At 41.3% G+C, this 13,594-nt stretch overlaps 1 protein-coding gene across 6 annotated transcripts in view; it reads right to left on the bottom strand.

Annotated features, from left to right (window-relative positions):
* dennd1a (DENN/MADD domain containing 1A) overlaps window positions 1-13,594 on the bottom strand; it is a 218,052-nt gene that overhangs the window by 105,976 nt on the left and 98,482 nt on the right. For all 6 annotated transcript variants that reach the window (XM_049604000.1, XM_049603999.1, XM_049604001.1 and 3 more), the window contains exons 6-8: window positions 7,512-7,581; window positions 4,384-4,464; window positions 4,101-4,154 (exon numbers count right to left, since the gene is read on the bottom strand). In XM_049604000.1, coding sequence (XP_049459957.1) covers window positions 4,101-4,154; window positions 4,384-4,464; window positions 7,512-7,581 — 205 coding nt within the window. The remainder of the gene's footprint in view (window positions 1-4,100; window positions 4,155-4,383; window positions 4,465-7,511; window positions 7,582-13,594) is intronic.

Here is a 13,594-nt window from a genome sequence, read left to right on the forward strand (position 1 = left end):
GTAAATTATGTCTTTTCAAGTCAGTTTTGCATGCCACGGCTTCAGGGCACTTGGATTACGACGGACGAGCCATTCTGACGTTTTTGAAATGCATTAACGGAGTTTTATTACATTTTCAAAATGTGGGTTCCATGCACTTCAAGTATACCTGTTATTCCGGCTAGCTGTTAACCTCCGATACCCCGAATGAGTTTTGTGGATTAAAAAACTACACTGGACTTCTTGTCGGCATGAGGGTCAGGAAGTACTGTCTGTATTTTCATTCTAAAGTGGCCATTTCCTTTAATGATACATTACAGACAAAAATGAGATGGGAAAGTGAAATGGGTACAGACATACCACAGGACAAATGGGAGGAAGTATGTATAGGTGCACAATTCGTAACCAACTCAAATACTTGGAGGGAATTCAGATGGAAGGTGATGATGAGATTTTTTCGGACACCAGAAATAGTGGCTAAAATGGGCTCAACATACTCATATAAATGTTGGAGAAACTGTGGTACACAAATTGGCAACCATACACACATATTTTGGACATGCACTAAGTTAAGTACATTTAGGGAAGAGATCCTTAAAGGTGATAGCTACAACTTTTTCATCAAAACGAATAATTTTTCAAAAATAATACATCCACAGAACGTTTAGAGGGGTGTAGAATAAAAGTATTAATTTTACTGAAAAAAAAAAAATTATAGTATAGAAATAATTGTTTTATAAATTTTAACGGGTCCAAAATATATAAATATTTACATCTGGTTACGTTGGCTACGTCGACATGAAATGATCCCTGAGCCAATAGCATTAGTACGTTGATGTCACGTGAGGCGGAGCTCAGGGGTCGCCAGATCGTGATAGCTCTGTGGAGAAATGGCATCGTCTCGGCTTTATATGTTGCAAATTTGAGCAGACCAACAATAACAATAATGTTTGCTAATGCTAACTAACGTTGCTAGCTAACATTAAACCAAAATTCTTGCCAAAATACAACCTTGGGTATTTTTGTGAATGTACACCAAGTAAAACTTTCTTTTAAAAGCATAACTACGACTGAAAAGCCTTTTTAAAAATTGAGTGTATTTTCGTTTTCGGGTCAAAATGCCCTTTGAATGGGTTCCGTAGCAGCACTAATGTTACTATAAACACATCAAAATAGCTATTTTTAATATACTAAGAAGGCTCGACACAACACGAAACTTTGCTCGTAGTATCACCAGGGCCTCTACACAGGAACTCGAGCATTGACAACATTGTTTATGTACACAGAATTTACTAAAAAGAAAGGTTTTGAACAACTCACGTTAGCAGTTGGCATTAGCTAGCTACTGATATCTCCTTTGATGGAACTGGTAGCATGATGCCTCTTGAGCTGGATTTACCAGCTCTATGCATTAGCTACTGAGAGGACGCACTGTCACTCGGCTGCATTTACTCCTCTCAACTCAGCTCTCAACCACAACGTATCAGCACATGATTTCTCCTCTCCTTATAATAAACATTTTAATTGTTGTGCTGGTCCGAACTGAATGAGATCAATTCACCACTGCATTGATGGTCAGGGATGTCTACTGAAATCTTTGCCAAATCTCCCCTGTCATTTTAGATGCTACCACGCGCTGACAGGCTCATAATGTTGTTATTGACAATATCAAGGAATGTATCGTGATGGGATATTATTACTATTACTTGCTCCAAAATCTTTAGCAAAACAGTAGTTTTTGGTCTTTATTTATTGTTAGGCTAGTAACTATCCACTTTGTACAATTTGCAACAACCACATTGTTTGAGATAGGCCTGATGCGTGTCCATAGCCTACTATTTTATCTTGATTCTCATAGATCCTGTCTGAACTTTTTATCTAGCTTTCAACTGTAATGTTTTCTTGCTGAAATAGTAACTTCATCTAATAACCACAACCTCCTCTTCTGATTGCCTGTGTAGTAGGCTTTCACTGTTATATACAGTTTCAGTATAAGAAGTAAAACAGCAGCTGGCCCTGTGTAGATCCAGGACTTCAGCAATAGCTCTGTTCCCAGACTGCGGCAGAGAAGACTACAGTTTAACAGAGCTTCCGAGTGTTGATGAAACTCTCCCCAAACCGCTTGTCAAAAAACAGGTGGAGGAAGCGGATGAAGCTCTCTCCCTTTAGTAAGTGACCACTGGATACATATGTACAAAAAAAGGACCTCCACCTCTCTTCTCTATCCGTCCTCCACTGCTCCCTAAGGGGTATTTCATGAGGCAGGGTGACTTTTTTTTTTTTTTTTTTTAATGAAACCAGTTGAAATTGTTTCATGGACTGTATCATTCCCTTTTTTGTGTTTTGTATTTTAATTTCTAAGCATTGGCTGTACCCTTGTGCTACCTACAGTTTGTTATTGATCGTTTGTCATGTAGGAAAGGTGGAAACTAACAGTAGAAATGAGAACCATTCATCAAAAGTATTACAATGACCAAAGGTGACCATCAAGATTTTTATTATGATGACGTAATATTTGTATTATTCCAATTTCTATTCAAAACAAAAATGGACTTACTTGTTCTGACATTTGGCCGTTTTTCATTTTATATACACCATAAGGGTATTGATGTGTTTATTATTTGAAAACGTGCGCAATTCTGATATGTGTGAAGTCCTAAGGCAAAAGTCCTAAGTCCTTATGCAATGCTTAATATTTGTCAACACTGAATCATTGTTTTATCTTCAGTGAAAATCGAATGTGCACAAATGATCATACTGCCACCCTTTTACAAAATATATATATTTTAGTGTCAAATCATAATTAACAGTCAACAGCATCCTCACTTCGACATGAACCTCTGCCTTGCCCTCTTTTTCCACCTCCTCTGCCACCTTGACCTCTGCCTCTTCTCTGTCTCTGGAATACAAGTAGAATCTAATACAAATCCTAACAGCACAGCACAAAGCTATATAATAGTAGTTACAAATTGCCACATGGATTTATTACACTACCAACAGAGGTGTATCTGTCAGGAAACAATCAGGTGGGTGTGGTGCTGTTATAGAACCAGCCAGATTAGTGTGACTGGTGTTGATGTTGATATAGTAGGAACCAGTGTCTGCCTTACTCTTCCACCAGCAGCCCCCTGGCCTCTCCTGCCTCTCCCTACACCTGGGCTGCCCTTACTGGAGCTGGATGGATTTCCTTCAGGCTGGACAATAAATAGTTAGCTAACATGATCTTTCTTAGGCTAACTAAAACATCTGAAAATGAATAAACGATCATAATTATAGAAATAACAGGTTCAATCACTGATGAAGTAAAAAAAAAAAAAAAAAAAAAAAAAGTACACAAGCATTCGCCATCATATAACGTCAGTCAGCTGTTTAGTTAGCGATCTAAACATGTTTTACAAGGAGACTGTTACAGTGTGTAAAGGCGTTATAGGACACACAAGAAAGGATTTCTGATTTAATCATTAATATACGGTACCACCGAAGACTCCTCGCTTGACATCTCTCTTGTTCTCTGTCCGGGTATTTGGCCAACCTGGCAACCAGAGCCAGAACGAGAGCGGGCGAGTGTGAATGCGACACCTACTGGCCGGGAGGAATAAAACTTGTAGCTATCATCTTTAAGGCACTTAAGAAAATATTTTACCAAAATCTCACAAAAAATTCAAAGATAGCATTATTGGGTCTAACACCGCAGGGCATTGATGGTACAGCAAAGAAATACCTTTTTTCGGATACTGACTACAGTAGCACTTAAATACATTACAATGAAGTGGTTTAAACTTGACTACTGCTTTATTTCGAAATTAATACTTTAAGCTGGGATGTGTTTGGTTTATTTTAATTTATTGTTGTTTACCTGTAAGCCACACAGGCACAGCTGTAAAAATAGAAAAAGAAACAGCATAGAAATTCTGAAAATGATCGTATAAGTTGCTGGAATTGAAATAAAAACTTAGTTTAAAAAAATGACAGCTACTCCTGTTGATCCTCTCGCAAATATTTATTCTGGTTCGCTTTCTATCCCCTGCATGCATGCACATTTCACTGATTGAGCCCCTCAGAAATGTGTTTATGGTTGCTAACTGAACTGACGTGTAACTGCTCACAGGTATAATACTCACCTTCTCAGGTATGCTAGGGAGTTCCCTTGTGTCAGGCACAGTGAAGAAGGAATGCTGGAGAGAACAGAAAACAGGAGGGTCAGTGCTAGTCTGAATCCATGTCAGTGTGGTACAGAGCAATAAAAGCAAAGCAAAGAGACTGTGGAATTTTGTCTCCAATGATAATGACATGCTTCACTTGTTAACAGGGTGATCTGACTATCAGTGACAGAAAACAGATGTTTGCAGTGTTGCCAGTTTAAACTGAGATCAGTTAGATGTGTTGTAGTGAATAAGGACTCACCACACCAAGATGAACAGGGACCCCTGGCTCAGGGATAGGGAGTGTATGTAGTGACACCAGGATCTCTTGCCACTGACTTTCCTGAAACATCAAAATATTCAAAATCCATGCAATGGCCATTTAAACTAGAATAAGCACCACGTCAAGTTTCTCTTACAGATTACATCCATTTACATCTGTGAAAGCATGGATGCTTCACAAACATCTTTCCCAAAACAGCACAGAAGGTCTATACAATCAGCACAGTTGGACACCCCAGATTAGCATCACCAATGCAGTATCTGACCAATTTTCAAAGAGTTAAATACTGATAAGAACTCACTTCTAGCCACACTTTCAGTGCTGAAATTGTCAGCAAATCCCTAACTGAGGTCAAGAATGCTGCTTTAACACAACATGCGGTTTCTACCATTTTTCTCCCCCGTTAAAGGTTTTTTGGGGGGAGTTTTTCCTTATCCGCTGCAAGGGTCCTAAGGACAGAGCGATGTCGTATGCTGTAAAGCCCTCTGAGGCAAATTGAGATTTGTGATATCGGGCTTTATAAATACAAATGCAGCCACTTCAAATTTCCGTTTGGTCCATGGTGGAGCCCTGACCGATCCATGACAGGTCTCTGTCGTCACCTGGCTGGGCTTGTAGCTCTAATGAGATCCCCTGCGATGTCGTAGAGAATACAGGCCAACTGGTAACGCCCCTATGTTTAATTTGTAGAAACCAGTTGCAATGGTCTGTCTATCCACCAGGAGGAGCAGTAAGTGTGGAAGCTGAAGTGGTTTACTGCGCCTCTTATTGCTGTTAGATTGCTGTTACACCACCCCACACCCACCTTTAACCTCAGCCAAAATGTTGTTTTTCAAAGACTACACACGGACCGAAGCAGAATCTTTCGTTAGATAATATAAAGCTTGTGAATATTGGAAATGATTACATAGATCTTTTCTTTTTTAATTATTACTTTGACGTTTTGGACTGCACAACGCTCTGCACACGCTCTGCCTGCCGCATGCAGAACAGCTTCACCTCTTTAATCTGTCGCTGTCTGTCTAAACAGATTCATGGAAGCGATATTTCACAAGATCTGATGCAAGAGGAATTTGTGATAACATGTCTATTACTATTTATTAACACTAGAACTGCCAAGGGGTCATTTTTACCCCCTGCCATTTTCAAATGCTTTTAACTTTGTCACAGTAAAACTCTAACATCTCTGCGAAATGCAAGCTAGTTTAGACAGATAGACAGAGAAAAAGACAGACAGACAGAAAAGAGGAAAGGAGAGGGATTTGGATTGTGTAGCCTTATTTATGAACCGGAGAAAATGGATGAATGTCGAACAAGCTCTGGCGATGCTTCAGGACATAAGTGACGGAGAATCAGAGGAAAAGGCCCACGCGTCCAGTGACAGAGGGTCCCCCCGCTTTACCCTCACAATCACAGCAACCCTCTGATGTTGTGACAGACAAGCCCCCACTCTCACAAAACACGTTTACTAATTATATTATATATATGTAAATGTCGTTCAGTAGTTTCTAGCAAGATCACTGCACTTGCGAAACAATTTTATGCATTTTGTATAGTGTTGGATCAACCAGATGGCCATGCAACTGGAAGAGATGGGACTGTGTGGAAGCATATACAGCCGGGATTATGCACTGGGAGAGCGCAGTCACAGAACATCTTGACTGAAGTAGCCCACCTAAATGCACATGCATGCCGTAATATTTATGACCATTTGAGTGCGTTCATGTGTCTAATGGATCGTGTCATGCTGCAAAACATCTGCAACTGTGCGGTGGCAGAGGCGCGTTGGTGTGGAGCGGTGCATGGTTGCCAACACGACTCTGCTATGCGCGACACAGAAAGCAGAGGAGAGTTGTAAATGCACGAACATGTACAGAAACAAATTTCGTTAGTCCTAAATATGAAAAATTGTAAAATGTCACTAAACTAACACATTTCGTTAGTTTTAAATAGAAGAATTGTAAAATGTCACTTGGATGAGGCTGTCAGTCAGTCAGTGAGAGATCACAGGCTGAAATTGGCATTTCATCCTCACACGCAGCCGCAAAAATGGACAAGCTGCACGTAGCCTGCAGAAAAGGAGTGAAGTACTTTCACTAATGCGACATAATGTGGTCCTCTTTATCTTGGAAGGTGAGAGAGCTCAAACACATAATCAGCATTACCATGAACCTTTTCATTCCCTCTGAATGGCTGAGTGTTTCCATCTAAATAGGTTTCCCAGTCACTCAGATCATCACACTAAGTGGGCTATACGAACTTTTAATGCAAACATTAAACAACACATCTTCACTGTCAATGTCTGAACTACCACATAAAAGGGACATTTTACAATTCTTCACATTATAAACCAAAAAAATGATTTCGTCTCTTAATAAATGTTAATGTTATTTTAAAATTTAAGTTTCTTAATGAGTAACTTTTTCAAAATGATTTGAGTAATTTATTCAGGCACTAAGTTATTTTCAGAACGTTTGTCATCATTCCGAGAGACTAACTCAATATTTTCAGATAGGGGAGACCTGGGCCAACTGTAACAACATTTTAGGTTTTCCTTAATAACTAATGTGTTTATAACACTGATGCTGCAGCAGATAAAGGTGGTCATTTTATTAACTTAAATACTGCTGGGTGGCTTATTGTAACCTGTAATAATATAACCTAGCAACAAACTTATATTATTGTACAAAAGTAATAACTAGTAACTAATAGGCCAAACTAAATCCTTAAAATAAAAGTAGTGCAATAAAAGTGTAATATTCACATCTGAGACAGTGGAGTAGATTAATAATGTAGCATAGAATGGAAATACTACTAGGTAAAGTACAAGCACCTCTAAATCTTAGTTTTTGTGTTTCTGTGAGGGAAGCACCATCTCATGGTGACACCTTGTAACTGAATAAATGGGCGCTTTATGGTGGAATCTAGGCACACCCCCAGAAAGGTGGGGGGATGGTATTTGGCTGGAAGTTGGCTGGAAGTTGGCAGGCATCTGGAAGGCTTTTGGATGGTGTGGGAAATTTGAAGTGGCTGCATCTGAAAAATTGATTGATTAATTGATTGATTGAATATCCCCATAACAAAAGGAGTCCCCTGTCAGGACTTACCTGGCCTTTGATGGTGTAATCTGCAAGAATATTAAGCAGCTTGTAGAAGACTTCAAACCAGGGCAGGTAGCTGAGAGGAAAAAAAAAACATCTAAAGCTGAGTTTTACACTGTGAGTAACAGAGTTTGGGGCTAACAGCACACCTCAGTTTTCTCTCTTAACACAGTGAGGAAAAACACATGTAGCTGTTAAAGGAAAGGCTTTGTTGGACTACCTTTAACAAGCTCATGGGAGTTACTACTTCCCTTTTCATTAAACATCTTTATGCTGTACATAGATACATATTTGCTCAATACAATCATCACTATGCTGACACTACAGAACGCTGGTACTGTCAATGATTTTTATATTATCATTTTAATTGATTTTAACCTGTTTTTAATGACAGCAGATTGCACTAAAAGTCAGGTAAACAAAACTCTTATTCTAGGTATAATCAGGTATATTTGGCATGGGAAAAAATAAGCCAGTCGGACTGATTAATTCCTTGTATCCTTCCTACTATGTTCTGAGATATCTATGACAGACATGAATGAACATATGTGCTCAGACTGTGCTGCACGATTTGATAAAAATGTGTGATTGCGATTTTGATGGACAATATCGCTTTTTGCGATTGCGATTACAATATAATACATAAATGGTATCATGAGTCTTCTCGCTTGATTCAGTGTTTCCCCTACATTATATTAGGGTGGCACTGACCTGACCTGATATAGTTATTGTTATGGACAGTGTGTAAATGACTATCAACAGACTGCTGTTATGCACAGTCAAAGACGGCTCTGGCACAGCAGCGCAGCAACGTACGCACACTCAGCCTGTGTTGCATTCAGGTGTTGTCACGTAAATGACAAACTCTAGCATGTGAATAGGCCATTGCACAACACAGCAGCATGTCAAGTGGGCTGAGCCCGAACAAATTCTAGCATGTGAATAGGCCATTGCACAACACAGCAGCATGTCAAGTGGGCCGAGCCCGAGCAAAATTGCTCAATTTTTCATTTATTATTATATAGTTTGTTAGGGAGTCCGTGATTTCCCTGTGTCTCTTTGAGGTCTTGTTGTATGGCGTGACACTTATAGATGTATGCGTTATTGTGCTTTGATGTTGTTTTATGAGGCTCTGGTGGCTTTCAGTTGTCTCTTTGTCTTTAATGTTACTTGGCTTGACTTTCTCTTGCATGCATTCTTCCTACTTTTCTCTGTGCTGTCTCAAGTGTTGATATAGATTGGTCGTGTTGTTGTGGGACGTGTCAACTCTTAACTTTTAAAGTTTTACACAGCACGTCTTTCTGTTCAGCGTCACCGTCCCTGAATCCAAAGTATTGTCATATAATAGACGTTGAGTTTTTTTCGCCACCAACTCAGCCTGTTTCGGTCGTGCTCATGCTCTCATGCATGCCGGGTGGTCACCTGACCATACCTGCTGCACACACCAGGATAGCTTGTGGGTGTAATGTCAATAAACTACACACACTACAGCAGAGGCAGTCACATTCGCAGGCACACACGTTCACATTTATTTACATTAAATTGCAAATCGCAGCCTTTTATGCGGTTATGTAATCGCACAGCCTCACATCGCGATTGCTATTGCGATCAGATAAATCATGCAGCACTCAGACCATGCACTAACAACCCTCCATGTGATGACAGATGATGTTCTCAGAGGTCCCGGGTTCCGGAAGTTTAATCAGTCTTTCTTAGGGCTGTAATATACTTGCTGCTTGATCGAACGTACGCGTATATGACACGTACACAACGCGCCATGTCTGTGTGTTGTGTACACAGCACTATGCAGCCAAAATGCACAATACTGGCGGTCACCACTTGGGGCAGACAACAGAAATATAACCCAGAAATCATGAAGAATCTCATGAGAAGAAGAACAAGAAGGGTCTGGTCTGATCATCCGGTCCAGTCACTTTGTGCATTCGCACCAGCGCCTCTAGTGGTTATATGAATATTGCATCTCGCGCACGCGTCGCGGTACCTCGCATTGAGATGTGCGTTCGACACGTCAAACGAACGCAGATCACGCGTGGCAGCCATGACGAGATGAGGTGTTTGCGCTGTGTGAAGCAAGTATATTACGGCCCTTAGATGATGACCTTTTTGTTTAAAAAACTAAAACTTTTTTAAGTATAATGTTGGTAATGCCAACCCTCATCATGTATAGGACTCATTTAAATGTTCTTTTGGGGGACACCACATTGAATATTCTTCTTAGAAACACAAGGTGTATAAAAGTAATGAAAATAAATTATTACAAGAAATAAATACTTTACGTGACAAAATTGATCAAGTTAGTCAAGCTCCCTCAGATCTTGTAAAAGACCTTGGAAAACAAACAGGAGTTTGAGACTATACCACGAATAAGCCAGTGGCATTATAAATAATTCTAAAGCTACATGGATGGAGAAAGACGAGAAATGCACAGCTTATTTTTTTAAACTTATGCAAAAGAATCAAACAAGAAAAAATGTGACTAGGTTGGTGACTAAGAATTATTAGAGAATTATCATCCATCTATCCATCCATCCATATATGCAACGGCTTATCCTCTTGAGTGTTGCGGGGGGCCGGAGCCTATCCTTGACATTGGGCGAGAGGCAGGGTACACCCTGGACTGGTCGCCAGAATATCGCAGGGCTAACACATAGAGACAGAGAACCATTCACACTCACATTCACACCTACAGACAATTTAGAGTCACCAATTGACCTAAATTAACCGGAAAACCCATGCTGACACGGGGAGGACATGCAAACAGTACTCCGCACAGAAGAACCCTCTTGCTGTGAGGAGACAGTGCTAACCACCACACCAATGTACCACCAGTATTATCATCACCAGAGGAAATTTTAGAGGAAGGAAAATCCTTTTTTCAAAATGTTTATACTTTGGAGACATGTGGTGCAGCAAACAAGATGAACTTGAAAAGCTTGTCACCATGCACAAGTTAATTTTAACTTTTTATATTCTAAAACACGTGATTGAAGTGACTGTCTGCTCACTCTAAGTACTTAAACGGTCAGGGCAAAGAATTATGTGAAAATAACGGCAGAAAGAATGGCAACTTCAAAATACTTAAAGAATCCAAGCCGCATGCCTACACAGACAAGCCCGCACATGAAGATGAAAACACAGGTAGCTCATATCCTGCCACCCAGAAACAGTCCAATAATCTTGAGAAATTGTTTGCAGAAGTGAGTAAAATGAGTAACACTGCAAAGCATTGCAGCTGACATCTCTAAAATAAAACAAACAATGGCAGAGTTGAAAATGACGTTGACGGCTATGCAGGGGCGGCTAGGGGAGGTGGAGGCTCATATTGCCCGCCTGGAGGAGACCTCAGAGTGGCTAGTGAATGACAGCGGGAGCCGTGGAAAACACATGGGGTTTTCTGCCCTCTACAGTCAAATTTGGGATATAACAGTCCTGTGTGCAGTCCATTTCAGAATATATGTAAAAACTTATTTAGAACAAACAGTCAGTCTCAGTGTGCTTTGCTTCCTGTCTTATCAGCATGGACCTTATTCAGGAGCAATTCCAGCTACCAAAGCACCACAGAAAAACTGCAGACACACACACACACACACACACACACACACACACACACACACACACACAGAGGGAGGGGGAGAAAGAGAGAGAGACTTGTAAAATAGAAGCTTACCAAACAAGTCATCATCATCATTAATATCTATCATTCCCTGTCATCAATAAGCTTGTCATTAAGTCACACTGAATATTTGTTACTAGGTCAACATACCTTTTTTTACTGGTATGGGATTTGTGGTGCTGTTTTCGGTTGGCCACAATTCCTCTGATGTCCGGCTCCATCTCCGTCGTTGCGATACGAAGGACAGCATGTAGATGGCCATCTGTCAGCCTGGATCTCAGCTTGGATTTGTTGATGGCCATGGTGGAGAAGGTCTTTTCACAAATGTATGTGCTTCCAAATAAAGAGACCATTCTGATAGCATGCTGGTGAAGTGCAGGGTATGTGGATGGGGAAAGTCCTTTGTAGAACTCGATGAGATTCTTGTCACGATATGCTGCTCTGGCCTCGGAGCTCTCCTGCAGGTCGATGAGCTCAAACTGCATTTCTGCAGGCTCTTCCTCAGGGACACATAAGAAAGGATTTTGGAAGAGGTTGAATGACTTCTTGTGGTCCCTGAAGTCGGTGAAGCGGTGGTCGAATTCCTCTCTGAGCTTTTTTTGAGGTTATGGTTCTTGTCTGAACGCAGGTGACATAAAACTTGGCGCCCATCTGTGTCTGTATCATCTACGAGCACCTTGCAGGCGGGAAAATGGGTTCGATCTTTCTGTTTGAGCTGTCCCTGCAGCAGTTCAAGTTTTCGCTGGAAAGCTTTGACATTGTCACATAGTGTGGAAATGAGCTTCCCACAGCCCTGCAGCTTCACATTGAGATCGCTGAGACAAGTATTCAGGTCAACAAGGAGCGCTAGGTCACAGAGCCAGTCACTTAACTGTGTCACATCTTGTCCTTTTGACTCCATGAACTCTCTTATTTCTTTCCTCGGGTTAAAAAAAAAACGCTTCAGTGTGGCACCTCTGCTCAGCCACCTGACGGCAGTGAAGTATATGACGTTACCAAAATCTGCCTCTGCTCCAAAAAAGTCTTGAATTGGTGGTGATTCAGACCTCTGGACTTGAGGAAATTAACTGTCTTTACAACAATGTCCACGACATGTTTCATTTCAAGTGTTTGAGCAGAGAGGGCTTCTTGGTGTATTATGCAGTGATATTTGATTATTTCTCACTTCCGTTGTTGGCCACTTTCTCAGAGAGCAGTGACACGGCACCTGTCTTTCTCCCGACCATTGCCGGTGCTCCACCTCTTGTGACACCGACCACAGACGGCAACTTCACAATGTATGCATTGAGACTGCGACACACAGCATCACAAATGTCGACTCCCCTTGTTCTGTCTTTGATACTCTCCAAGCTTAGCAGCTCCTTGCCTATTTCAAAGTTCTCCGTGACTGTTCAGATGAAAATCAGCAATTGCGCTGTGTCGGAAATATCCGTGCTTTCATCCAGTGCGATGGAAAAGGCTCCCTTTCCCAGGCCCTCCACACACTGTCCCAGTTGCTCTTTGAGATTGTTGGCCAGATCTTCGATTCGTGTCACCGTGTCATTCGACAAACTTATGTCATGGAGCTTTTTGTTCCGGGCATACAATGTCGGCCACTTTCAAAATTCAGTCTCGCACAAATTCTCCGCCACAGAACGGCTCGCTCCGCCTGGCCATTTCTTGAGCTACCACGTAGCTAGCCTGTGTTACAGCTTCACTGGATTTGGCTAGATTTGTGAAAACTGACTGCTGTGCAGTGTAGCCTCTTTTAAGTTGTTCAAGCTTACTGGTGCGCTCCTCGCCGGTGAATTTGTCGTAGGTTTTATGATTGGTATCATAATGGCGTTTTATGTTGAAGTCCTTGAGCATTACATTAACCTGCTTGCAGATCAGGCACATGACTTTATCCGACCTGTGAGGTACGACAAAGTAAGCGTTTGTCCACTTATCTTGAAACCGCCTTTTCTCCTCGCCGACACACCGTTTTTTTCTCGAGGGGCCCAGCTCCGGCTCCCGCTCCGACTCTATCTTCACAGGGGTGGTCACGGTCTCTTCCCCGCGGCAGAGTGAGGCAGTAAATGCTGTCAGAATCCCAGTGGTGAAAAAAAAACAAAAAACAAAACATTGCACTGTGGACCTCTGGGACTGAGGTCAAGTGAGGTTTAAACCACACATGTAATTACAGCTTATTCCTATAGATGCCGCTAAAGACCACGAAATGGAGATTCATCCTTTCAAAGCAATGTACAGTTGGATTAAAGGGCCAGTGTGTAAAATGGGTTGAAAACAGTGACATCAGTGGTCAAATTCTAGATTGCAGGGCTCACTCGCTCACCCCTCCCGTCGGGTAAATGACGGTGACCTCGTAGGGACAAAAAGCCTTGTGCACTATTTTTTCAGGAGTAGGTCTATCTAGCGACGAGGTGAATGTTTATTTAGAAATCTAAACCATGTTACGATATTGTAATGAATCCCT

The sequence above is a fragment of the Epinephelus fuscoguttatus genome, linkage group LG18, assembly GCF_011397635.1.
Source record: "Epinephelus fuscoguttatus linkage group LG18, E.fuscoguttatus.final_Chr_v1".
NCBI classification, from domain to species: Eukaryota; Metazoa; Chordata; class Actinopteri; order Perciformes; family Serranidae; genus Epinephelus; species Epinephelus fuscoguttatus.